This window comes from Chiloscyllium punctatum, chromosome 30 (genome assembly GCF_047496795.1).
Source record: "Chiloscyllium punctatum isolate Juve2018m chromosome 30, sChiPun1.3, whole genome shotgun sequence".
Classification (NCBI taxonomy): Eukaryota; Metazoa; Chordata; class Chondrichthyes; order Orectolobiformes; family Hemiscylliidae; genus Chiloscyllium; species Chiloscyllium punctatum.
Genome location: NC_092768.1, coordinates 5101501 through 5129075, shown reverse-complemented (window position 1 = coordinate 5129075; position 27575 = coordinate 5101501). Strand labels below are relative to the sequence as shown.

At 45.3% G+C, this 27575-nt stretch overlaps 1 protein-coding gene across 1 annotated transcript in view; it reads right to left on the bottom strand.

Moving 5' to 3' along the window:
- Window positions 1-596: 596 nt before the first annotated feature.
- Window positions 597-27575, bottom strand: part of LOC140454968 (hepatic and glial cell adhesion molecule-like) — a 38039-nt gene continuing 11060 nt past the window's right edge. The window contains exons 3-11 of the mRNA XM_072549643.1: window positions 21144-21413; window positions 16213-16344; window positions 15910-16014; window positions 13550-13636; window positions 12015-12137; window positions 6503-6577; window positions 2563-2670; window positions 1356-1432; window positions 597-683 (exon numbers count right to left, since the gene is read on the bottom strand). Coding sequence (XP_072405744.1) covers window positions 630-683; window positions 1356-1432; window positions 2563-2670; window positions 6503-6577; window positions 12015-12137; window positions 13550-13636; window positions 15910-16014; window positions 16213-16344; window positions 21144-21413 — 1031 coding nt within the window. The 3' untranslated portion in view covers window positions 597-629. The remainder of the gene's footprint in view (window positions 684-1355; window positions 1433-2562; window positions 2671-6502; window positions 6578-12014; window positions 12138-13549; window positions 13637-15909; window positions 16015-16212; window positions 16345-21143; window positions 21414-27575) is intronic.

The window sequence follows — 27575 nt, the reverse complement described above, 5'->3', positions numbered from 1 at the left end:
GGCACGATGGGCTGAATGGCCTACCCCCAGTGTTTCTAACCAGAATAACCAATCGTTTATACTTAGCTTCAAACAGGCGAGCAAGGGTGAATGACCTTGCCTTCTTTTTAACTCCTTCAGTCGGCCACAACATAGATTTTAAATCCATTTCAGCACAAACATAGACCAGACTAAAATCAAAACGTAATTTAGGACATCAAAATAAACGAGCACATTCTAAGCTCTTCCTGAGTGAAAGAATGAAGAATTTTATTACCTATTTGACCCAGGGAAAAAGTTTCAACAGCAAGCAGACACACAAGCACAGATATAAAGTATCAAAACAAGTGTCCTGTATAAAACAAGTTCAAACAAGAATCAGCAATTTAAAATATCCTTAGAGGCCTTGAAATTTAGGTTTTCGCTGCAGTCCGTGCTTATTTTATTGATGATATGATAACACCACATTGCCCAGACTCAGTATGGAGTCACGGTTAGATCAGACCAAGGAAAGATGCAGATTTTCTTCCTGAAACGAGTCGCAAGCAAATCAATTTCTCAGTACTTACAGTCCACATTTCAGGCAGTATGTTGATCGTAGCAATGCACCAAGGTTTAAAGTGTTCTTTTGCATTGATCCCAGATTTAAGTCACTCGTTTGGTGATGGCTGTGCTCCTGGACTTGAGGGTGTTTCCTTCACCTTCTACAGAAAGTCAAAAGTAAATTTATTTAATGTCCGTGAACACCTTTTTAAAAAAATTGAAACATACAAAAAAAATGTATAATCGGTTATTAGTCCAACTTCTTCATGTGAATTTTGTTTGACTCTTTTTAAAAGCCAAGTTTTTTTTCCCTCGGAGATCTCAACCAGATTGATTTGTCACGGTTACGTTGTAAGGAGGTGTAATGTTTGCCCCATCTAACATTAAGAAACATGTTGACTGTGGACCATATTACAATACAGGTGTTTTAATGCAGCATTTCAAAGCATCTCACCTTTTCCTCCACTTGTATCATTTGCAAGAGACTATTTGCTGCAATCGGGAAAGGAAAATTGGCAACACGTTCACACTTTCCTGGCATTCAATGCTTGCACGTAAACTTACCTGCTTATACTTTGCCTCAAGGATTTGATTAATTCCCTTTTTAAACACTTAATGGAGAGGATAGTTTAAGAGGGATAACTCTCGTAGTCTGTACACCCCTCGGATCAAACGCCTCTCTTCCCGATGAGCTCAGTAGTAACTCCAGCTTTTCCCACCCTCTGAGCAAATGCCAAAATAAAAGGGAATCTTCCACTTGCACCACATTTATGAAAGATTCAGAGCAGAGTTGCCTGTCAAACTGGTCACTGCTATTGGAGTTTAATACTTACAGTATATTGATGCTGATCAGAATCTCCGAAACCGCTACTTGCAGGAGTTCCAGTCAGTTGTTTTACCCATTCGCTACCTGTTGACGTGAATACACAATAAATTATATTGATGTAAAGATTAACTAAGCAAAGGTTTTAAATCTGAAAGGACTGCGGATACTGGAAATCAGAAACAAAAACAGAAATTGCTGGAAAAAAACTCAGCAGGTCAGGCAGCGACTGTGGGGAGACAGAGAGAGAGAGAAGAGGAGAGTCACCACTTCAGATCCAGTGACTCTTCCTCAGAACTGGTGGTGTCGGTTAGTTCAGTTGGCTAACACCAACAACAGGGGGTCGATTCCCACACTGGCTGAGGTTACCACGAAGGACTCTCCCTCCCAACCGCTCTCCCCTCACCTGAAGATGTGGAGACCCTCAGGTTACATCACCACCAGTCATCTCTCTCATGATAGTGCAGCCATATGGTGCACAAGGGCTATGGTGACTTCACTCGATCTATTTAAGGCAGAGTAGACATTACTATTGTGCGGTTAAGGTAAACTCATTGCTTAAAGACAAAACTAACAGTACCAATGAGGAGAGAGAACTACAGTTCACAAAATGGCAGTGAACACAAAATGACTGAACAGCCTTGACAAAGATTCTCCAATCTTCCTGACACAAACGAGGCAACTTCAGTAAATGCCAAATTCTCAGCTCATATCTGTTTCTCATCAATTAGGTGGACGGTGATGGGCCAGGGTGGCATGGTAGTTAGCACTACTGCCTCACAGCACTAGGGACCTGGGTTCGATTCCAGCCTCGGGCAACTGTCTGTGTGGAGTTTGCACATTCTCCTCGTGTCTGTGTGGGTTTCCTCCGGGTGCTCCGGTTTCCTCGCACAGTCCAAAGATATGCACGTTAAGTGGATTGGCCGTGCGAAATTGCCCATAATGTCCACGGATATGCAGGCTAGGTGCGTTAGCCATGGGAAATGCAGGGGTACAGGGTGGGAGGGATGCTCTTCAGAAGGTTGGTGTGAGCTCGATGGGCTGAATGGCCTGCTCCCACACTGTAGGGATTCTATGAGGAGTTTGGGATGTTCCAATCTGCACTGCAGATGGTCATCAGGAGATGGCAAAGATGGAAACCCAGTCAAGGTTTCTGCTCACAACAACTGTATGTTCACTATAATAAATCTGAACCAACTTCAGCTGTCATTACTTACTTATTGTAAGAGGTAAAAAGGTCACAACAACAACAAGATTAATCAATGTCATCACCACAGTCGGAAGTATCGTTGATTGTAGAATGGTTGTTGAACCACAATCGCTATCTGTGAACACAGATCAATTAGAATTGAAGTTCAAATCAGGAAATTAGTTGGGAAGCTGATGGAATCTATTCAGAATAAATACAATAAATTCTTGCAACGCTCAGGTCATTAGAAATTTCGATACACTGTTCGGGGAAATGTTAGGTGTGACATGAGTTAGCATAGGTCAATCCCACATCAATCTCAAACTAGGATTAGAATAAAGTAATAAGTTTCAGTTATCCTAGTGAGCAATAACCACAAGATTCATTTCTTATTTATTTCCATTCAAGGGAAGTAGTTAGGTTAGGAAGAATTTTGAAAAATATATAAACACAAAATGCCACTGGCAAACACAGCCATGGGGAGTCTCAGGACTGAGCAGTTTAGAGGATAGGGGTGTAAATTAAAGCCAGGCCCTTTAAGCACCTCTGCTATTTTTGATATGTGAGAATGTTTCATTATTTGAGTCGAGTCATAGAGATGTACGGCACGGAAAGTGACCTTTCAGTTCAACTCATCCATGCCGACCAGATATCCCAACCCAATCTAGTCCCATTTGTGAGTAATGTACTGTTTGCATGACTTACAATATCAAGGGAGAGCATGGAGGTGATTTATTGAGACAGAGAATCAATTATGATTGTGTTGCTGAGCTACAGGGAAAGGTTGAATGGGCTGGGGCTGTTTTCCCTACAGCGTTGGAGGCTGAGGGGTGACCTTATAGAGGTTTAAAAAATCATGGGGGGCATGGATAGGATAAATAGACAAAGTCTTTTCCCTGGGGTGGGGGAGTCCAGAACTAGACGGCATAGGTTTAGCGTGAGAGGGGAAAGATAAAAAAGGGACCTAAGGGGCAACTTTTTCACACAGAGGGTGGTACGTGTATGGAATGAGCTGCCATAGGATGTGGTGGAGGCTGGTACAATTGCAACATTTAAAAGGCATCTGGATGGGTATATGAATGGAAGGGTTTGGAGGGATATGGGCTGGGTGCTGGCAGGTGAGACTCGATTGGGTTGGGATATCTGGTCGGCACGGACGGGTTGAACCGAAGGACCTGTTTCCGTGCTGTACATCTCTATGACTCTGTGACTGGTGGGACAGGTTTAATGGGCTGAATGGCCTAATCAAGCTCTTATTTTCTACCCTTTGAAGTTCCCAGAGTTGACACCTAGGATGCATAAGGTGAAAATCGAAGCCAAAACATTCAGCTGACGACCTTTCCCATCATTCGTAATGGGGGTCACATTAGTGTTCGTTTTCAAATAAAAGCCAAATAAGGAAACAAGGGAATTTGGAATGTATGAAGTAACCCTCCGAGGAAAATACCAGAGTGAAAGTATCTTCGGAAATCAACCAACGTTTTCTTCATGGAGATGGAAAGCTTCACCTCAGCAGATGCTTTCTTCATTACAAACAAATCTGACACAGTGTGACCAATGAAGCAGGAGGTCTGCTCATGACCAGTCAATCACTGACTCCTAATGAGTGGGAATCTATAGCCAGGAGTAACAGCCAGGTAGACGTTCAACTTCAGAACTTTCTTTCCAGAGTGTCAGTGCAAATGTGTCCTGGCTGGAAGTGTCCATTTTAACTCCAGGTGGGTGCTGCCGCTGTTTCTGTCTGTTCAATGGAATTGGGTTCTGGGCCAGCCCGTAGCTGAATCTGTGTTTGGTTGCTTTCAGGAATCAGCCTGACAGTGGACACTGAAGAGGAAAGTCTCTACAACAGCAATCCATTCTCTGCTATTTGAATGGAGGCGAGGGTCAATGTGTCTAAAGTTTGTTTCATTCTCCCTCAGTTAACTGTCGGAGTGAACAGAATTCATTGCACCTGGCATTCCCTGGAACACTTAGAAAACAGATAAATGAAGGTGCACTGTCTACCTCAGTAGAGATTTAGAGTTGTATTTAGTTGATGAAATTACGCTAATAGAAAGGTCAATAATTAATGTCTTAAAAAATAAACAACATAAATCACCACAGTACAACGACTTGAAATATTAAGCATATGTTAAATCTGATGAGAGTTTATTGTTTATTCTCTTATGGGGCTGGGTAAGCATTTATCGCCTGTCCCTAGTTGCCCCAGGAGAAGGTGGTGGTGAGCTGCCTCCTTGAGCCACTACAGTCCTTCTCATGTAGGTTGGCACATATTGCCCCTAGGGAGGGAGTTCCAGGATTTTGATCTATATTGAGTTCCTAGCCTTCGAATACATTGGTGTCCACTAACCCCTAGTGGGTTATGATGAGTGTTTTTCCTTTTTTTTGGCTGAAGGAGAGAGTATTACATTGAAATGTTTACCCTCCTCAGGACCCTTCTGACCAGCCACCCAGCCTGGACCCAAGGTGACAACTTAATCTCAGGCATCCCCCGACTGAACTGGCCAAGAGTACACAGGAATTAAGAGGCCTTCAATTCTTAGTGTAGAAGGGAACTACTGTCAAATGGTTGCCTCCAGACTGAGTGGCCTTACTGCTCTCTTACCTCATCCAACCTGACATTCAATCTGAGTTTTTTGCTTCTTTGATGACAGAATTAACCATGCCTCCAGGGCAGCGTGGTGGCTCAGTGGTTAGTACTGCTGTCTCACAGCACCAGGGACCCAGGTTCAATTCCAGCTTCAGGTGACTGTCTGTGTGGATTGGCATGTTCTCTCTGTGTGGGTTTCCTCCGGGTGCTCTGGTTTCCTCTCACAATCTAAAGATGGACGGGTTAGGGTGAATTGGCCATGCTGAATTGCCCATGGGTCTAGGTGGGTGCCTCTTCGGAGGGTCAGTGTGGACTTTCTGGGCCAAAGGGCCTGTTTCCCTGCTGTAGGGAATTTAATCACCTGAACTCCTCATTCCCTGCACCAACCCCCCCCACCCCCCACCTATTGCTTGGTGTCGATGATGACGTGACATAAAGCTGTGATTATCGAGAGAGTGGAAAAGCCAAGCCTGTCACCCTCTGCTCAGTGTCTTCAGTCCCCAAACCTACACGTTTCAGACATACCTCAACATCAAATGATAAAAAAATGTCTCACACGAGGTCAGAAATCGGCTGGTGTGACATGCATTGTGAGTAAGTGATCACACATTAGAAGGACAATGAAAGGCAGATAATCATAACGTGTTAAAGCCAACTAGATTCAGTAGTATAAGACTTGGGCCGAATTAATTGAAGGAAAGTAGGTTAGAGTATAAGGTGGGATCCTTCACAAGTATGTAAATAAGTTGATGAAGGGATTAGAAGAAAATCTCTTAAGAAGCTAAAGGCCATGAGGTATCAAGGAATGGGCCACTGGGAATCACTGATGAGAAAGATTGTACACATTCTAAGGAGATGACAGAATGAATACAGAAAATGATTCCTTCGATGAATGCGGGTTTTCAATGTGAAGAAAGGTTATGGATGTAGGTTTGCTCACTGAACTGGAAGGTTCATTTTCAGACATTTCATCAACGTAATAGGTAACATCTTCAGTGAGCCTCCGGATGAAGCACTGGTGGTGTAGCCCGCAAGTCAAGATGTTTGTTGATAGAGTTCCGGTTGGAATACCATGCTTCTGGGAATTCTCTTGCTGTCTCTGTTTGCCTTGTGCTAGGATGGATGTATTGAAGAAAAGTCACTCAAACATGAAAGGAAAGTTTAGAAGAACTTATAAAGCATGGAAGTACCTTTGCCATTGCATATTGATGGGCAACTGTGAGAAATGGCCACATTCAGTAAGGGCAATAGATTTAGTTGATTGAGCAAAGAGCAGATGACACTAGTTCAATGGGTTTCAGTGAAAATTTCAATAACTCCTAAAGACACAACTCCTGATGGGATGTTATACTCATTGATTTTATCAGTCCACACTCACCGGCTTGTTTCATAATTTCTCCGATGAGGATACTTGGCCCACACACTGTGCTGACATTCAGAATACCTTGGCAAACTGGGAACAGGAGTAAGAGAAGAATCATGGAGACAGAAACATACACACACAGATCCTATCCGTTTACAACTGTGCCCCGGAGTATTACAACTGGTCAAGGAAAGCACAGGGGAGAATTTACTGTTCCCGTCACGGTGATGATTGGATCATTTCAGTGTGTGAATCGCATAAGATCCAACAGGAAGGAGCAAGCATATGACAGAGCCCATATGATAAATCAGGGGCCTCCCCCCCATTGGTGTGTGCTAAGCGCCAGCTCTTCTGCGATAGGGAGAGGCTGAATAGGCTGGAGCTGTTTTCCCTGGAGCGTCGGAGGCTGAGGGGTGACCTTATAGAGGTTTATAAAATCATGAGGGGCATGGATAGGATAAATAGACAAGTTTTTTCCCTGGGGTGGGAGAAGTGCAGGGCATAGGTTTAAGGTGAGAGGGGAAGGATATAAAGGAGATCTAAGGGGCAACTTTTTCATGCAGATGGTATGGAATTAGCTGCCAGAGGAAGTGTTGGAGGCTGGTACAATTAAAGTATTTAAAAGACATCTGGATGGGAAAACAAAGAGGAAGGGTTTAGAGGGATATGGGCCAATGCTGGCAAATGGGCCGAGAGTAGGTTAGGATATCCGATCGGCATGGATGAGTTGGACCGAAGGGTCTGTTTCCGTGTTGTACATCTCTACGACTCTATTTATGTGCCATGAGGATCAAACAATTGCAACAAAAGGAACATTAAACCCAAAAACATGTGTTCAAGCCCAGCTCCAGAGATGGAGCATGTAATCGAGGCAAGCATTTCAGTGCAGTACTGCAGGAACACTATCCTGTCAGAGATGCTGTCTTTAGGATGAGATGATCGTCTGAAGTCCCTTGCTTCTATTCATTTGAATAAAGTTAAAAATCACACAACACCAGGTTTATTTGGAAGCACTAGCTTTCGGAGCGCTGCTCCTTCTTCAGGTGGTTGTGTGGTAGCAATTAAACCTGTTGGACTATAACCTGATGTTGTGTGATTTTAAACTTTGTCCATCCTCGCCCAACACCGGCACCTCCACATCAGGACTCATTTGAATGTAACACGTGGTATTTCTTCAAGAACAGGAGGTGAACTTGCTGCTATCCAGCAATGTTTGTCTCAAATATCACCACAATCATTCATTTGGAGTCATACAGCATGCAAACAGACCCTTCAGTCTGAATCTTCCATACCCACCAGGTTTCCCAGATTAATTAGTCCCATTTGCCTACCTGTGACCCATATCCCTCTCAGCCCTTCCTATTCATGTATCCATCCAGGTGCCTTTGTACCAGCCTCCACCACTTCCTCCGGCAGCTCATTCCACATGGGCACCACGCTCTGCGTGGAATAGTTGCCCCTCCAGTCCCTTTTCTAATCTTTTCCCTCTCACTTTAAACGTACGCCCTCTCGGTTTCAATCTCCCCACCCTGGGGAAAAGACCTTTGCTATTCACCTGATTTATGGACCCCATGATGTTGTAATCCTTTGTAAGGACATCCCTCAACCTCCAATGCTCCAGGGAAACAAATCCCGGTCTATCCAGCCTTTCCTTATAACTGAAACCTTCCAGTCCCAGTGACGTCTTTGTAAATTGGTTGTCCACCCTTTCCAATTTAACTGTACCCTTCCTACAGCAGGGCGACCAGAACTGGATGCAGTACTGCCAAAGTGGCCTCCCTAACGTCCTGACCAATCCCAACTCCTATACTCAATGCTCTCACCAATGAAAGCAAGCAAGCCAAACGTCTTCTTTGCCACCCTGTCTACCTGTGACGCCACTTTCAAGAAACTATGTATGATGCTTGTCGGGTCAGTTGTATATAGTTTGACCACTGTTCTTCAAAAGGTTCACAATTGGCTACGTACTGCCTAAAGTTGTGAAGAAATGTGAGTTTAATCAGCCAGTTGGCAGTGCACAGCGCTGTTCAGTCTAATTCACCAGAAGACAATCGCTGAACCACCTCATCCCAACATCCACAAACCAAGCCCTGGAACATTATTTAAAACCGAGCCAAGTCGGAAAACCAGAGCTGAGCTTTAAAAATCTACTATTTCCACCTGGTTCCAACTTGTCACCAGTCTCTCAGATTGTGATTTAAAGGTAATAATATTACTCTTTTGGGTTCTTCCTCTCACAAGAATTCATTATTCTAATTATGAAGAGGATCGAGGGTTATGGCGACGAGGCAGGAAAGTGGAGTTGAAGATCAGCCATGATCTCACTGAACGACAGAACAGATTCGACGCACAGGGGACAGAGTTCAAGCTGAGAGGACAGCAACATGAGGGGTAAATATTTTACACAGAGAGGGTGGTTCGTTGTGGAATCAACTTCCTCAGGAAGTGGTGGGCATCGGCACAGTTACATTTAAAATGTATTTGGATAAGTACATGAATCGGAGAAAGTGAAGACTGCATATGCTGGAGAATCCGAGTCGGAAAATGGTGGCGCTGGAAAAGCCACAGCAGGTCAGGCAGCATCCGAGAAGCAAGAGAGGCCACGTTTTCAGCATAATCCCTTCATTGGGAATGTGATTCCTGATGAAGAGCTGATCCCCAAAACTTCGACGCTCCTGCTCGTCGGATGATTCCTAACCTGCCGAACTTTTCCAGCACCACCCTTTTCCACAAAGTACATGAGCAGGAAAAGTTGGGAGGGATTGGGCCAGGAGCAGGCAGCTGGGACTAGTCTAGTTTGGGATTATAGGCAGAAGTGGGTACTGCAGATGCTGGAGATTCGAGTCAGGATTAGAGTGGTGCTGGAAAAGCACAGCAGGTCAGGCAGCATCCGAGGAGCAGGAAAATCAACGTTTTGGGCAAAAAGCCCTTCATTAGGACTGAGGCTGGATTTGTTTGGGTTACTCAATAGTTTGGGATTACGTTTGCCATGGACAAATTGGACTGAACGGGCAGTTTCTGTGCTGTATGCCTCTATAATGCTACTATATTGTATGAGCTTATTATAGCAATAATCAATTGCAATGGTATGCAAGGATATGGGGAAAAAGCAGGAAGTTAGCACTGGATAATACAGCCAGGCTGGATAACAGAGCTGGTGTAGGTATGACAGACTGAATAGCTTCCTCTGCACTGTAATAATTCAATAATTCTGTGATGATGAACCACACCTTAACTCTAGATTTCCACTCTGATCTTACTGCACTTCTGGTGGCTCAGTGGTTAGCACTGCTGCCTTACAGCGCCAGGGATCTGCGTTCGATTCCAGCCTTGGGCAACTTTCTTTGTGGAGTTTGCACATTCTCCCTATGGGTTTTCTCCAGGCGCTCTGGTTTCCTGGCACAGTCCAAAGATATGTAGCTTCGGTGGACTGGCCATGCTAAATTGTCCCATGGTGTGTGGGATTGCGCAGGCTAGGTGGTCATCCCATGGGAAATGTGAGGTTACAGGGATGGGGTGGGTCTGGCTGGATGACCTTTGGAGATTCAGTCTGGGCTCGATGGGCTAAATGGCCCCCTTCCACTCTGGACAGATTCTGCTTGCAAATTTACCTAAAACATCATTTACTTCACACAGATGGAGACCTCTTCCAGTGAAAGGTTATCTCAGGGGCTGTTGATATATCAACTTTACCCATCACTTTGGACTCTTTGTGATGAATCTCCAACCCTGGGAATTTCTGCATGTTGGAAACAGACGTTTTATCCGACAGCAAGATTTCCCCCGTTCAGTCAGCGGGTTTAGCAGCCTGTCTCATCAGAGACAGGCCAGCAACATGCTGACCCAACTAATGAGGGAAAGGGCTTCCCAAACATCTCAGAGAGACTCTAGTCGGTTTACATCCCCAGCTTGCTGCACCTGCACTTTGCCTGGCCCCAGATAGGATAATGAAGAAGGCGTTTGGGATGCTTTCCTTTATTGGTCAGAGTATTGAGTACAGGAGTTGGGAGGTCATGTTGCGGCTGTACAGGACATTGGTTAGGCCACTGTTGGAATATTGCGTGCAATTCTGGTCTCCTTCCTGTCGGAAAGATGTTGTGAAACTTGAAAAGGTTCAGAAAAGATTTACAAGGATCCTCAGTTCTTAGTTTTGTTTTAGTGGGTCAGGATGTACATTTAAAGCAAAAGACACAAGTCACCAGTGAATGACCAGCTATTAAAACAACACTTCCTGGAAAGGCAAGTGCGAGCATGTAAAGCTGTTCAACAATGGACCAAATATACTTGGGATAACATTAATAGAAGTGCAAAAAAAACAGCAAGAACATGGAGGCCCTGGCGAGGAGAAACAATAACAAGGCTGTTAAGTAATCGGTGTAGCTTTAGACAGTGAATCACAGTAAGGATGTGAAAATCAGTGTGGGCAGTCAGAAAACATAAAAGGACAACACCAGTCCCACCAAGACATACATTGACTAATGTCCTTTGGACAGTTACCCTGTTTATTGTGTAACCCATCTGTCCCCTTGAATCTCCTCCACCATTCAACAGGCCATGTCGTGGCTGTAAGGACATTGGTTAGGCCATTTTTGGAATATTACATGCAATTCTGGTCTCCCTCCTATAGGAAAGATATTGTGAAACTTAAAAGGGTTCAGAAAAGATTTACAAGAATGTTGCCAGGGTTGGAGGGTTTGAGCTATAGGAAGAGGCTGAACAGGCTGGGGCTGTTTTCCCTGGAGTGTTGGAGGCTGAGGGGTGACCTTACAGAGGTTTATAAAAGCATGAGGGGCATGGATAGGGTAAATAGACAAAGTCTCTTCCTCTAGTCCAGAACTAGAGGGCATAGGTTTCGGGTGAGAGGGGCAAGATTTAAAAGGGACCTAAGGGGCAACCTTTTCTCACAGAAAGTGTAACGTGTACGGAATGAGTTGCCAGAGGATGTGGTGGAGGCTGGTACAATTGCAACATTTAAGAGGCATTTGGATGGGTATATGAATAGGAAGGGTTTGGAGGAATATGGGCCAGGTGCTGGCAGGTGGGACTAGATTGGGTTGGGATATCTGGTTGGCATGGACGGGTTGGACCGAAGGGTCTGTTTCCGTGCTGTACATCTCTATGACTCTATGTTAGAGTAAAATGAGTGACAGTCGCATAAACCGTGGCTGTCCTGCCACACCTCACTCCCAAGCAAAACGACTTCATCTTGAAAACAGAGCGAGAATAAAAGTGAAGTTTACGAAAGCTCACTGCCTCAGTCATGGGTTGATTAAAATTATCTGTGGGGTAACACAGCCATAGAGATATCACCAACACACTTAATGATGTGGCAGAGACAGCAGCCAACTGCAACAGGCTGATAGGGCTCAAAGTAAAAGCCTTCAAATCACAGGGCGTTAGGTGCGGTGTAGTGGGATCAAATTAATGGGACTGTCTGAACAGAGCAGAGTTTGCCGATGAAAATTTCATTCAGTTGAAGGAAAGGTGTTGTTAAGACTGAGATTAATAACGACAATTATTAATTTACCTTTGTTCGCGATGATCTTACTCAATATGCGTTTGTCACGGATGAAACGACAAATTGAAAGTATCACTGCGAGATGGAGAATCAAAAACGCAAACAGAATTCCAGTGATTCCCAAGTGCCCTGCTGAAAGAACAAAAGATGCACAAAGTTACACATAGGTCAACAAAGGGATAACTATGAAAATTAGACTTAACTTCAGGCAATTATTAACTTACAGACTGATGGATTCTTACAAAAAAAAACAGTCAGCAATAAGTACACTGGTTGCTAGGCCACGTGTAGTCTTTGTGGCCTGGGGTGGGGGGGGAAAGGTTGTTCACATTTATGTTGAACGTTGCAATTGCAACCCCCTCCTTAATTTTTGGGAAGGGGCTGCTCCCGAGTTTCTGGATGAATTTCAGCCCCAGGCTCCTGATCTACAGGTACCCTGTGTCGGGAGGTTGTGGGAAATCGGGAGGCCAAAGATCAGAGTGTAACTATATAACTAGTCCAGGCAGTAGACCCTGGAAGAGGTGACCATGCTGGACTGACTGCCCCTCTTTTACTGTTAATGTCCACGTTCAGGAGTCCATGAAGACAGAGCACGAGGAGCGTTTTTTGAGACTGGTGGGCACCGTGTGGGATTGGGGCCCATCACCCATCGCGGTCAACATTATTTAGAGTTCCTGAGTTTCCAGTTCGTCTTTTGCAAGTTTCCTTTAATTGTTCATTTGCGTTTCTGATACAGTGTTAAATAGAGGGGCGCTGAAAAAGTCAACATATCGAGCATAAAGAATGCTCGAAACATCGATTCTGCTGCTCCTCAGATGCTGCCTGACCGGCTGTGCTTTTCCAGTGCCCCACTCTCTGACTCTGATCTCTAGCATCTGCAGTGCTCACTTCCTTTCTGTTACAGGGCCCAATCAGGGGCTAATTTTAGGTCTTCAAAGAAGAGAAGGCAGGCACATGGCCCTTTAAATCCGTATCGGTGTGTTGCTAGAGTAATCCTAAGCAGAATCACAATGATTTATTTTCTCCCTGAGATGATACGATGGTCCCTGCTTCGAGGAGAACAGAACAGCACCAGCTCCAGTGAACGGGATGCAGTGGTTCAAAACGCCAGCTCAATTCGACCTTCACACCGAAAGTAAATGCCACACTGGCCAGCGACACGCTGATCTTCTGAACGGAAACTTCCTTTTAAAAAAAAAGTATAGCTTGCTGGAACAGTTCTCAAAGTCAAGGATTTCCTGACGATCTCCCTCTTCATTCAACAGCAAGTTAAACCTACGGTTGGGAGAGAGAGTGAGGACTGCAGGTGCTGGAGATCAGAGGCGAGAGCGTGGTGCTGGAAAAGCACAGCAGGTCAGGCAGCATCCGAGGAGAGTCTCCTGCTCCTGCTTCTCGGATGCTGCCTGACTGGTTGCGCTTTTCCAGCGCCACACTCTCGACTCGAAACCCACGGCTGTGACTGGCTCTTCAAATTGCACAATTCTTCGTGGATTGTTGCTTTCAGAAACCATTCGCCGGCTCCGACTTTACAATGAAGCACTTACCCGCCTGTCCTGTTACATCAACAAATGGAATAGAATTTGTGATGATTGGAGCCACTGAAGTTAGTGTATGGGACTTGTCCAGGCAAACTGTGAACAAATGAAACAGGAAGAGTCAGAGAGCAACATCGGCGGGGGGGGGATAAACAACACACACACGGACAACCAAACTAACCCCGACCTGTCTGCCTCCAGGGAATGCAACTGGTGAAGTAACGCACGGGGAAGACTTCCTCTTCCTGGATCTGGATTGCTCGGGAGCACCGAGCCCAGGAAAGCTGGATGGGGGTAGGGGCACATTCCTGTTGGAGCCCAGTCCATTCTCCATCCATTTCAGTTAGTGAAAATCAGGCAGCCTCCCTCATGAACATGTGGTACAGCCAGCCTTGGTGTTTCGCAGGAATAATAACCCAAAGTCAGAAGGTCTGAGAGTGAAGCTCCATTTCAGAGAGCTGAGCTAATCCCCTGCACATTCTCCCCGTGTCTGCGTGGGTTTCCTCCGGGTGCTCCGGTTTCCTCCCACAGTCCAAAGATGTGCGGGTCAGGTGAACTGGCCATGCTAAATTGCCCGCGGTGTTAGGTGCGTTAGTCAGTGGGAAAAGTGTCTGGGTGGGTTACTCTTCGGAGGGTGTGAACTTGTTGGGCAGAAGAGCCTGTTTCCACACCGTTGGTAATCTAATCCAATCTAATCTAAATAAGGTAAACTCCAATTCAGCAAAGCATCGAGACAGCACTTCATGAAGGAAAGAACTCTCTTTCCAGTGAGATGGAGAGCCAAAGTCCCTTACTCCCTCTCAGCTAAAGGTAAAAGGAGACCATTTCCGAAGAAGATCAGATGCTTGGTAGTACAGAACTTGAACACTCCTGAGGAATAGGGGAGGCAATGGCCTAGTGGTATTAGCGGTGGACTGTTAATCCAGAGACCCAGGCAATGTTCTGGGTCCAGGGTTCGAATCGCTCGTCCTATGAATGAATAATTAAACAAAGTACATGCCATTGAGCTGTTTCATCCTGCACTCATCAGGACAAATGCAAGAATGCCACAACTCAAAGGGAGTAACAGTAAGTCTCCTTTTCTTGAGTAATGTCAAGGGCTGGTGAGCTTTCCTTGTATTCAGACTGCACTTCAAGCAAAAAGTGAACCAAAAAAGTCAAAAAACATCTTTACAGAAATTGCAGCTCCCAATATTATATGCAAATATAAAAGACGATCACTAAGACACCTCATCCCACCCACAAATCGCCCTCTCAAGGCTCTCAGTCAAAATGGCAGTGTGCAGTGCTGTCAGAACACAGCCCTCCATCATTTTCCACTTTCAGCTAGACTCTGTCACTGTTCTTGGAAACACAGAATCCTTACTGAGTGGAAAAATGCCACTGGCTCCACTGTGTCACCAGCGACAGTCGGACAGCAACCCATCCAGTCCCCCCCACCCTATCCCTGTAACCTGCATTTCCCATGGCTAACCGACGTAAGCCTGCACATCCCTGAACACTGTGGGCAATTTAGCACAGCCAGTCCACCTAACGTGCACATCTTTGGACTGAGGGAGGAAACCCACGCAGACACGGGGAGAACACACAAACTCCACACAGACAGTCACCCGAGGAGGGAATCAAAATCGGGTCCTTGGTGCTGTGAGGCAGCAGTGCTAACCACTGAGCCACTGTGCCATCCTCTTAACCACTTCTGTTTTCTGCTTTGAAGCCAACTTGGTGCGTTTCTGGAACCTGACCCCTGTCTGGCATCAAATGGCTTTCTTCCCTCGTTTCCGTTGGTCTGGTGGTCCACTAAGGAGCCTCGGCCCATTTCTGCCAACTTTGTTTACCCACGGGAAGGCCCATGCTCTGCAGTAGCTTTACTGTAAGGGCTGCAGGGGACACAGGTGTACCACAGGTGCTCCTCAAAATCCTACAGCCCCCTTTTACCCTCAGCCCAGTCTCTCAAATCTCCCCCCCCCCCCCCGACCTCTCTTTCACTGAGTTTGCACTGAGTTACCAGTCAATCCAGACTCCTTGGGCTCCTCTTCCTCATGGACTGCCTGGAGTCTGGAGTCTGTTCTGCAATGGAGCTGCCAGTGACTGAATTGGACAACTGCTCTCTGAGGCAAGACATCCTCCCGAAATAAGAGCAGAAGTCTTGCCCAACGGGCCATTAACACCGCTCCTGGTGTTAAATTGCTGTGGAACAGCCAGCGACACTGTCGGTAGGTTTTCCCATCTCCCTCCCCCCAACCAAACCCTGCCAACCTTTTAGCCGGTGACCACCGTGTGCCCTAACATCCAGCCCAGCGTGTCTGAAGAACGCTGGAAATGCAGTTGCTAAGAAATGAGAAAAGTATGAGGGAGCGAACATACGATACCTTCATTCAGCATCCAACATGCGCACGCAACAGAAAAGAAGATGAACGATAACACTGGTGCAGCCTTCAACAAATGCTGCATCTTCTCTCGAATAAACTGGCGCCCTGGAAAAATATGCAAACTGATTTCAATAGTACTCGAGCAGAGAATGTTCACCCAATCAAAGGATCGATTCTCAGAATGGGGGTTCGATATTGAACAGGGCACGGGCATCATTTTTCAAGGTTTTGCAGGACCTGCGGTGTTAAGTTCTAAGTTTTGAACCTTCAACACAAAACTATGCAACAACAATTTTCACTCACATTTTGTTATGTCCTTGTTCATGCTTGACTTTTTCTCCAAACAGGATGCAACAGCAGTGATCAGTGTGACGCCAGCAGTAACCAAAGCCGCCACAGAAAATGCCAAATTGCTATGGTGCAGACCTGTAAGGCCTGAAATGGAAATATTAGAAGCACGTCATTGTGTGAGCCAAACCAGATTTTAAAAATATAAACAGGAAGATTTGCAACCATTTAAGGATCCAGCACACTTCCTGCTACAAGAGTACAGGACAAGTGTCAGAGCCCTGTACAAGCTAGATGTCATTTACAGGTCAAATTAATGTGAGCAAATGTGCAGACAGTATTTCTGAATGCAATTAAACAGCTCTGAGAAGGAGATAACATTGTTGCTTCACATTATGTTCATGTAATCATACTTGATAATGTATTATAGAACAATGGTTCCCAATGTTTTCAGTATCAAGGCACACTTCAAAGAGACAAACATCTTAACAGCACACGCACTCTTCTCAGTTGAATTGATCGCTTACAAACATCACATTTTCTTGCATTTATGAGTCATGGCCTTATGACAGAGGTTTGCTACATAGAATCACTACGTTTGAGGATCTGAAATCCGAATACAGGCTGCAATAACTAGTTGTAGTCAGGAACAACCCATTTAATACATGCTCTTACTAACACAGGCAGCAATAAAATGGCTTCTTAATGCAAGTAACATGACAAAATGGCTTCTAGGCTGCAAATTGACAATTCTGCTTAAAGCTGCATAAAATGGCTTTTAACTCTGCGAAAAGCTGAACTAACCATAGTCTGTCTCAACAAAGATTAGCTTCCTTTACAGTGTAGAAATAACTAGACTGGATAAGACATTATTGGCCATCCTAACTGACCTTGCAAGTTCAGGTGCAGAGACTATTTTCGCAAGATGGGGGTGGTGAGGATGTGAAAAGTAAGGTTGGTTCCCAGGAAATATCTTTGGGCTAAGTTGCTGTCAGTAAAGCCATTTTATTAAAATTGATTGGTAATTGAATGCTCTGGAATGATGCCCTGTACTTCTCTCAAAAAAATTTATAAAAATGTCTTTGTCTTAAGCCATATGTGCAGTTTCTCCAAGGAACACAAAAGTATTTAACCTCTGTGTTACTGAGCCCAGCCAAGATTGAATAAAGTGTGAAATCTTACAGAACCAGACCGAATGGCTACTGTTTATTGGCTAAGTGTGGAACAGAGAGACCTCCCCACTCCCCCCAACCAAGGGAGGAGGTTGGGGGAGGGGTTCAGATCTTCACATTCAGCCCATCGAGTCCAGGACGACCCTCTCAACAACATCCCATGCCCAGACCCACCTCTTCCCCTACCCATGTAACCCTGCATTTCCTGTGGTTAATCCACCTCGCCTGTACATTCCTGGATACTGTGGACAACAAAGCATGGCCAGTCCGCCCTAACCTGCATATCTTTGGCCTGCGTGAAGGTCAGAGTGGTGCTGGAAAAGCACAGCAGGTCAGGCAGCATCCGAGGAGCAGGAAAATCGACATTTTGGGCAAAAGCCCTTCATCAGGACTATTCTTGATTTTACTGCTCCTCAGATGCTGCCTGACCTGCTGTACTTTTCCAACACTACTCTACTCTTGACTCTAATCTGCAGTACCCACTTCTGCCTACCTCTGGTCTGCACCTAGTGCACACAACAAGCTAAAGAGGGACCAAAGGCTTTAACGTTTCAAATCCACTGGGGGAAAAAAAAATACACTGTCCTTGACTGTAAACGCAGACACGGTTTCGAAACCTGCTCACCTCAACTATTTCCAACTCTTCACAAACAACGGATCAGACCATGACACAGGGTTAGTGGGAAACGTGTGATTGCCAGCCTGTGCACATCCTTTTGGCTCAGGGAGTAACTGATGAGAAGGCCACCCACAAATCCTGTTCTGTTGACGAGCTCTCCCTCCCTACAGACGCCAGTGTTGAAAATGCTGACTGACAGAGGTATGTCAAATACCCACGATGCCCGGTGCCCATAGGCACAATATTGGAGGTCTACCTACGAGGAGCTCCAGAGGCCAGGGCAGTTGATCGGTGTGGCTACTGCCCAATAGATACTGCCTTCAATAACAGACAGAAAGACTGTGGGGGGAAGAGGATTGGAAGCACGGGTGTGGCTTTGACATTCAGGAAAGCCGTGCCACTTCCTGAAAATTTCGCAGCGCCTGAAAACCCACCCGAGACCCCCATTATAGTGTGGAAAGAGGGCGTTGGGTCCATCAGGTCTGCACTGACCCAAACCACTGCTATTCCTCACTGACCTGCACATCTTTGGACTGCTGGATAAACCGGAGCTCCCGGAGGAAAACCACGCAGACACGGGGAGAATGTGCAAACTCCCCAAACAGACAGTCGCTGAGGCTGGCATCGAGCCTGGGTCCTTGGCACCGTGAGGCGGCTGTGTTAACCACTGAGCCACCGTGCCACCCACAAGCATTGTTCTTTAAACATATCACGTTCCGTGATGTTAGGTTCCAAGGGATGGCATGGTAGCTCAGTGGTTAGCACTGCTGCCTCACAGCACCAGGGACCCAGGTTCGATTCCAGCCTCAGATGACTGTCTGTGTGGAGTTTGCACATTCTCCCTGTGTCTGCACGGATTTTCTTTGGCTGCTCCGGTTTCCTCCCACAGTCTAAAGATGTGCAGGTTAGTGAATTGGCCATGCTAAATTGCCTGTAGTGTTGAGGGATTTGCAGGCTTGGTACATTAGTCAGGGGTAAATGTAGGGGAATGAGTTTGTGTGGGATACACTTGGGAGAGTCGGTGTGGACTTGTTTGGCCTGAATGACCTGTTTTCACACTGTCAGGATTCTATGATTCTAGATGGACAAAACAGCCTAACCTTCCCTCACTGCTTTGTTCAGGTGAAAGAAAGACTAGATGGATCCTCTGTTGCATTTATTGTAGAGTAGTAGGGCAAGGGGAATGGGTCTGGGTGGGTTACTCTTCAGAGGGTCAGTATAGACTTGTTGGGCCAAAGGGCCTGTTTCTACACTGTAGCGATTCAATGGATTCTAAGTCCCACATATCACAACAACTGCCTTCACTCACTCTCCATCTTGCCCCTGACATCAGCCCAACTCAAACACTCACCCAGCAGCCTGTCCTGCTTCCAGGTTTGACTGTTCCAAACCTGATAGAAACAACCGTCTGAATTGGAACAGAAATCGTGACGGTGAACTTGCTCTGTTTATCAATAAGAGGATGATTGATCCGTTTGTGTTCCAGATGCCATGTTACCATCCGCACATGATAACTTTTGAATCCCCTCCCCTAACTGGAATCTATGGTTAGCACTGCTGCCTCACAGCGCCAGAGACCCGCGTTCAATTCCCGCCTCAGGCAACTGTCTGTGTGGAGTTTGCACAGTCTCCCCATGTCTGCGTGGGTTTCTTCCAGGTGCTCCGGTTTCCTCCCACAGTCCAAAGATGTGCAGGTCAATTGGCAGTGCTAAGTTGCCCATAGTGTTAGTTTCATAAGTCAGGGGTAAATGTTGGGGAATGGGTCAGTGTGGACTTGTTGGGCCGAAGGGCCTGTTTCCACACTGTAGGGAATCTAAGCTTGACAACCTAAGCTGGTTTGCAAGGGCCAGAATGACGCCAAATGTGGGTCCAATTCTCCAACTGGCTGAGATTACCATGACGATCCCACCTCCTGACCGTTGCCCATTGGCTGAGGTTAAACAATAACCTGGCAGAAGTTGGTATTGCAGATACTGGACATTCGAGTCACGGTTAGAGTGGTGCTGGAAAAGCACAGCAGGTTAGGCAGCATTCGAGGAGCAGGAAAATTGATGAAGAACTTTTGCCTGAAACGTCGATTCTCCTGCTCCTCGGATGCTGCCTAACCTGCTGTGCTTTTCCAGCACCACTCGAATCTAGGCATTAAACAACAACCTGTCAGCTCTCTCTCATAGGTCCTCTGGGACTACGGTGGCTTACCCCTTTGTGAAGCCATGCTGACTCTACTGGGTTATATACATTTATAAAGACTCCATTCAATCCTTTGTAATCGACACTAAAATGTTCCTGATGATAGATGTTAAGCTGACTGGCGTAAAATTACTTGTTTTTACTCTCCCTCTCTTTTTGAATAAGGCAATACATTCAGTAGTTTTCCAATCTTCTTGGATTTTTCCATTATATGAGAATCATTGGAAGACTGCTCCCAGGATATTCACTTATCCCAGCATGCAATCCATTTGGTTCAGTGGACTTATCGGTCTTTAGTCCCATGAGATTTCCTGGTGTGCTTTCTCTAGTGATAACTATTATATTTATTTCTTGCCCCTCCCCTTGATGACCTATTACTTTCGGAATTAATTGTCATTCAAGTCCTCCACCATGAAAACAGATGCAAAGTATTTATTCAAATCTGCCATTTCCTGGTTTCCCATTAATATGTCCCCTGCTTTTTTTCTCTAAGGAATCCATGATGTTGGTCATTTTTCCCTTCTTAGATAATTAAAGAAGCTCTTTCTGTCTGTTTTCATATTATTTGCTAGCTTACCCTCACAGTTTGTTTCCTCCATCTTTTTTATTTTGGTCATCCCCTGTTGGCTTTTGAAACTCTCCCCATCCTCTGGTTTACCACTAATCTTTGCCACAATGTATGTCTTTGTTTTCGATTTGATACAATCCTTCACTGCACTGGTTAACCACAGTTGGTTCAATCCTTTCCCAGAATTCTCCTCCCTCACAGGGAGATACCTTTCCTGTCCGAAACAATTTTCTTAAACATCTGCCACGTTCATCAAGCGTCTATTCTGGCAAAATCCTTTCCCAGTTCAACGGTGTGGGTCAAAATAAGGGGAGACAAAGTTAAAAGTTGAAGGAAAATGGTAACAGCAAAATGTTTTATTTACAAAGTAAATAAGTCAACAAGTGGCTTGACTTACCGTGAAGCTTGAGAGAATATGACGCGTTCTTCTGACTAACAGGGTTTTCCACAGTGCAAGTGTACGTCCCGCAGTCTGACATTTTGGCTTCAGAAATGATAAGCGTGCTGTTGTTTTGCATTAACTGATAATATTGACCACTAGTTAACATTCTGTTGTCTTTCCACCAGTGGGTAGAGGTCTCTTGTCCCCCAGCCACTCGACAAGTGAGTTCAATAGCAGTATCCAGGCAGGTACAATTGTTGACAATTGAAGGCTCTCTCAGTGGTTCTGAGGAGGTAAAAGATAAAAAAAAGTATTAAGACAGTGTTATCACTCCACAACCTGTGTGTATAGTGAATAACAGCTCTGTCTTTCACATATGTCTCGGGTCGCTTTAAACTGGAGATGAACGTCTGATCCTCCAATCCTAACACAAAGACTATCTCCACCTCGGACTCAGTAACGCTGCACAGCTTTACCCTTGCTTCAGACCAGCTGATGTGCCTAGACACCATTTTCTCCTGCTCCACTCTCATCGAATTATTCCCCTTGCCGGACTCTTGCCCTTTCACCCAATGTTTGTTTTTTTTTCCCTCACATCATCCTCTTGCTTCTTTTGCACATCACTTTGTACAGATTCCCTGTCGTGCTTTTACAAGTAGGAAAAAGGTTCATCGTTTACCCATGGTGGGATTTGAACCCACACCCTGAGAACATTCGAGCCACTGTGATATTAAGCAGCATGCACAAGAGCTATATCACCATTTGCAGCTTCTTCTGATGCTGTGCTACAATCCCAGTCCAAGAAATCAAATCCAATCAATCTATTTTTCTGAACCTCCCATTGTACTTATCTCATTCGGAACATTTTAACTTGAAAAGTGAGAAGAACAGACAAAGGAAGCACATGGTGAGGACAGTGCAGGAGAGAGAGAGAGAGAGAGAGAGAGAGAGAGAGAGAGAGAGAGAACCTGCACAGTTACTGCCTTTGCTGTTTTTGAATTCATATGTCACTGGACATCAGAGTGCGTCTGGGAAAATTAACAAACAGTAAATTTCACAACTAATCTTGGAGGAACCTGTTTGGGCGAAGTTCACATCACAGAATCCGATAAGTTAATTGTTGTTTTAAGTCTGTCCAAGAGAAAGGCTGTATTAGTGAGTACAGTGGGTTCTTTTTTGATTATATGTTTTTGGAGATAAGTCTCTTGATTAAACTTAAAATATAAGCCATAGCTATTAATTTTACCTGGTGCAATGTTTGTAGAGGAATAAGACGGTGTTATTTTCTGGGTCTGTAGATTGTGAAGGTGCAAAAATGGCCTTTGCAGTGAGATGTACTTCTTGTCACTTGTGGGAGTTTAAAGAGATTTAAGGATTACTGCAGATTATATCTGCCACAAATGCTGTTGGATGCGAATCTTATCAGATCAAATGGATCGGTTGGAGAGATAGATGGAAGGGATTTACAACAGCAACAGGATGTAATGGATGGCAGTTATAGGAAGGGGGGAAAGTGTCAGATACAGTCACATAGATGGGTTAACTCCAGGAAGGGTAAGAGAGGTAGGCAGCTAGAGCAGGAGTCCTTTGTGGATATACCCATTTCAAACAGGTATGCTGTTTTGGAAAATGTAGGGGGTGATGGATTCTCAGGGGAACGTAGCACAAACAGCCAAGTTTCTGGTATTGAGACTGGCTCTAATGCAACGAGGGGTACGTCGGCTTCCATGAGATCAATTGTGTTAGGGGATTCTGTAGTCCGAGGTACAGACAGATGTTTCTGTGGCCAGCAGAGAAAAAGCAGAATGGTGTGTTGTTACCCTGGTGCCAGGAACAAGGGGGTCTCAGAGAGGGTGCAGAATGTTCTCACGGGAAAGAGGGGCCAGAACCAACGATGTAGGAAGGGAAAAGGTTAAGATTCTGAAGGGAGATTACAGAGAGTGAGGCAGAAATTTAAAAAGGAGGTCCTCAAGGGTAGTAATATCTGGATTACTCCCAGTGCTACAAGCTAGTGAGGGCAGGACTAGGAGGATAGAGCAGATGAATGCATGGCTGAGGAGCTGGTGTATGGGAGAAGGATTCACATTTTTGGATCATTGGAATCTCTTTTGGGGTAGAAGTGACCTGTACAAGAAGGATGGATTGCACCTAAATTGGAAGGGGACTAATATACTGGCAGGGAGATTTGCTAGAACTGCTCAGGAGGATTTAAACTAGTAAGGTGGGGGGGGTGGGAGGTGGGACCCTGGGAGATAGTGAGGAAAGAGATCAATCTGAGACGGGTACACTTGAGAAGTGAATCGGGCAGGCAGTGACAAGGTAGGACTAATCAATTAAACTGCATTAATTTCAATGCGAGGGGCCTAACAGGGAAGGCAGATGAACTCAGGGCATGGTTAGGGACATGGGACAGGGATATCATAGCAATTACAGAAACATGGCTCAGGGATGGGCAGGACTGCATGCAGGCAAGCATGCAGGTACAGCAGGTCGTGAAGAAGGCTAATAGCATGCTGGCCTTCATAACAAGAGGGATTGAGTATAGAAGCAAAGAGGTGCTTCTGCAGCTGTACAGGGCCCTGGTGAGACCACACCTGGAGTACTGTGTACAGTTCTGGTCTCCAAATTTGAGGAAAGACATTCTGGCTATTGAGGGAGTGCAGCGTAGGTTCACAAGGTCAATTCCTGGAATGGCAGGATTGCCTTACACGGAAAGACTGAAGCGACTGGGCTTGTATACCCTTGAGTTTAGAAGACTGAGAGGGGATCTGATTGAAACGTATAGGCTTATGAAAGGACTGGACACTCTGGCAGGAGGGAACATATTTCCGTTGATGGGGGAGTGCCGAACCAGAGGACACAACTTAAAAATACGGGGTAGACCATTTAGGACAGAGATGAGGAGAAACTACTTCACACAGAGAGTGGTGGCTGTGTGGAATGCTCTGCCCCAGAGGGCAGTGGAGGCCCAGTCTCTGGATTCTTTTAAGAAAGAATTGGATAGAGCTCTTAAAGATAGTGGAGTCAAGGGGTATGGAGATAAGGCTGGAACAGGATACTAATTAGGAATGATCAGCCATGATCATATTGAATGGCGGTGCAGGCTCGAAGGGCAGAATGGCCTACTCCTGCATCTATTGTCTATTGTCTATTGTCTTAATGTTCCAGGATACAAATGCTACAGGAAGGATAGAAAGGAAGGTAAGAGAGGAGGGGGAGTGGGATTTTTGATAAGGGATAGCATTACAGCTGTACTGAGGGAGGATTCCCAGAAATACATCCAGGGAGGTTATTTGGGTGGAACTGAGAAATAAGAAAGGGATGATCACCTTATTGGGATTGTATTATAGACCCCCTAATAGTCAGAGGGAAATTGAGAAACAAACTTGTAAGAAGATCTCAGCGATCTGTAAGAATAATAGGGTGGTTATGGGAGGGGATTTTAACTTTCCAAACATTGACTGGGACTGCCATAAGTGTTAAAGGTTTAGATGGAGAGGAATTTCTTAAGTGTGTACAAGACAATTTTCTGATTCAGTATGTGGATGTACCTACTAGAGAAGGTGTAAAACTTGACCTACTCTTGGGAAGTAAGGCAGGGCAGGTGACTGAGGTGTCAGTGGGGGAGCACTTTGGGGCCAGCAACCATAATTCTATTAGATTTAAATTAGTGATGGAAAAGGATAGACCAGATCTAAAAGTTGAAGTTCTAAGTTGGAAAAAGGCCAATTTTGATGGTATTAGACAAGAACTTTGAAAAGCTGATTGGAGGCAGATGTTCACAAGTAAAGGGACGGCTAGAAAATGGGAAGCCTTCAGAAATGAGATAACAAGAATCCAGAGAAAGTATATTCCTGTCAGGGTGAAAGGGAAGGCTGGTAGGTATAGGGAATGCTGGATGACTAAAGAAGTTGAGGGTTTGGTTAAGAAACAGAATGAATCATATGTCAGGTATAGACAGGATAGATCAAGTGAATCCTTAGAAGAGTATAAAGGAAATGGGAGTATACTTAAGAGGGAAATCAGGAGGGCAAAAAGGGGACATGGGATAGCTTTGGCAAATAGAATTAAGGAGAATCCAAAAGGTTTTTACAAATATATTAAGGACAAAGGGGTAACTAGGGAGAGAATAGGACCCCTCAAAGATCAGCAAGGCAGCCTTTGTGTGGAGCCACAGAAAATGGGGGAGATACTAAAAAAAAAATTTTGCATCAGTATTTACTGTGGAAAAGGATATGGAAGATATAGACTGTAGGGAAATAGATGGTGACATCTTGCAAAATGTCCAGATTACAGAGGAGGAAGTGCTGGATGTCTTGAAACTGTAAAAGGTGGATAAATCCCCAGGACCTGATTAGGTGTACCCTAGAACTCTGTGGGAAGCTAGAGAAGTGATTGCTGGGCCTCTTGCTGAGATATTTGTATCATTGATAGTCACAGGTGAGGGGCCGGAAGACTGGAGGTTGGCAAACGTGGTGCCACTGTATAAGAAAGGCGGTAAACACAAGCCAGGGAACTATAGATCGGTGAGCCTGACCTCGGTGGTGGGCAGGTTGTTGGAGGGAATCCTGAGGGAGAGGATGTAAATGTATTTGGCATGGCAAGGACTGATTCGGGATAGTCAACATGGCTTTGTGCGTGGGAAATCATGTCTCACAAACTTGACTGAGTTTTTTGAAGAAGTAACAAAGAGGATTGATGAGGGCAGAGCAGTAGATGTGATCTATATGGACTTCAGTAAGGTTTCGACAAGGGGAGATTGCTTAGCAAGGTTAGATCTCATGGAATACAGGGAGAACTAGCCATTTGGATACAGAACTGGCTCAAAGGTAGAAAACAGAGGGTGGTGGTGGAGGGTTGTTTTTCAGACTGGAGGTCTATGACCAGTGGAGTGCCACAAGGATCGGTGCTGGGCCCTCTGCTTTTGTCATTTACATAAATGATTTGGATGCGAGCATAAGAGGTACAGTTAGTAATATTGCAGATGACACCAAAATTGGAGGTGTAGTGGACAGCGAAGAGGGTTACCTCAGATTACAACAGGATCTGGATCAGATGGGCCAATGGGCTGAGAAGTGGCAGATGGAGTTTAATTCAGATAAATGAGAGGTGCTGCAATTTGGGAAAGCAAATCTTAGCAGGACTTATACACCTAATGGTAAGGTCCTAGGGAGTGTTGCTGAACAAAGAGACTTGGAGTGCAGGTTCATAGCTCCTTGAAAATGGAGTCGCAGGTGGATAGGATAGTGAAGAAGGCATTTGGTATGCTTTCCTTTATTGGTCAGAGTATTGAGTACAGGAGTTGAGAGGTCATGTTGCGGCTGTACAGGACATTGGTTAGGCCACTGTTGGAATATTGCGTGCAATTCTGGCCTCCTTTCTATTGGAAAGATGTTGTGAAATTTGAAAGGGTTCAGAAAAGATCTACAAGGATGTTGCCAGGGTTGGAGGATTTGAGCTATAGGAAGAGGCTGAACAGGCTGGAGCTGTTTTCCCTGGAGGGTCGAAGGCTGAGGGGTGACCTTATAGAGGTTTACAAAATTATGAGGGGCATGGATAGGATAAATAGGCAAAATCTTTTCCCTGGGGTCGTAGAGTCCAGAACTAGAGGGCATAGGTTTAGGGTGAGAGGGAAAAGATATAAAAGAGACCTAAGGGGCAACATTTTTACGTAGAGGGTGGTACGTGTATGGAATGAGCTGCCAGTGGAAGTGATAGAGGCTGGTACAATTGCAACATTTAAGAGGCATTTGGATGGGTATATGAATAGGAAGTGTATAGAGGGATATGGGCCAGGTGCTGGCAGGTGGGACTAGATTGGATTGGGATATGTGGGCGGCATGGATGGGTTGGGCCGAAGGGTCTGTTTCCATGCTGTACATCTCTATGACTCTACGGCTCTAAGATCTATTACAGCAAGGTCCCTTGCAAGCAGTGCTATCTGACTTCCCCAAAATGCACAAGAAAGGTTAACCTCAATCCTAATGCTGTCTGCCTTCCCCGATTCCTGATTAAAGGTTTCAAACATCCGTTTATTGGCAACGCTCAGGGAGGCACATGCTATATTTGTTATAAATGAACTCATCAGCAATTACTAATTAATGAACACAAATGAGAGATGGCAGTCAACGCACTGCGACTGCACCCCTTCGGAGTTTCTAGATGCCAGGGTCCCCTAGAGGGCACAGACCTGCTGTGAGGACTTGCAGGAACTCCAGCTCAGAGTTATTGAGCTAGATGTAGAGCTGGAGATGTTGCAGCAAGTCAAGAAAGGGAGGGAATGTTACCTGGCGTCGTGGTACTGGGGATAGTGTCGTGGTGCAGGAGGCAGTGTTGTGATACTGGGAACAGTGACACTGCAGGTAGTGTCACAGTGTAGTGGACAGTGTCGTGGTGCTGGAGACAGTGTGGTGGTACAAGGGACAGTGTCGTGACCACGACCATGTC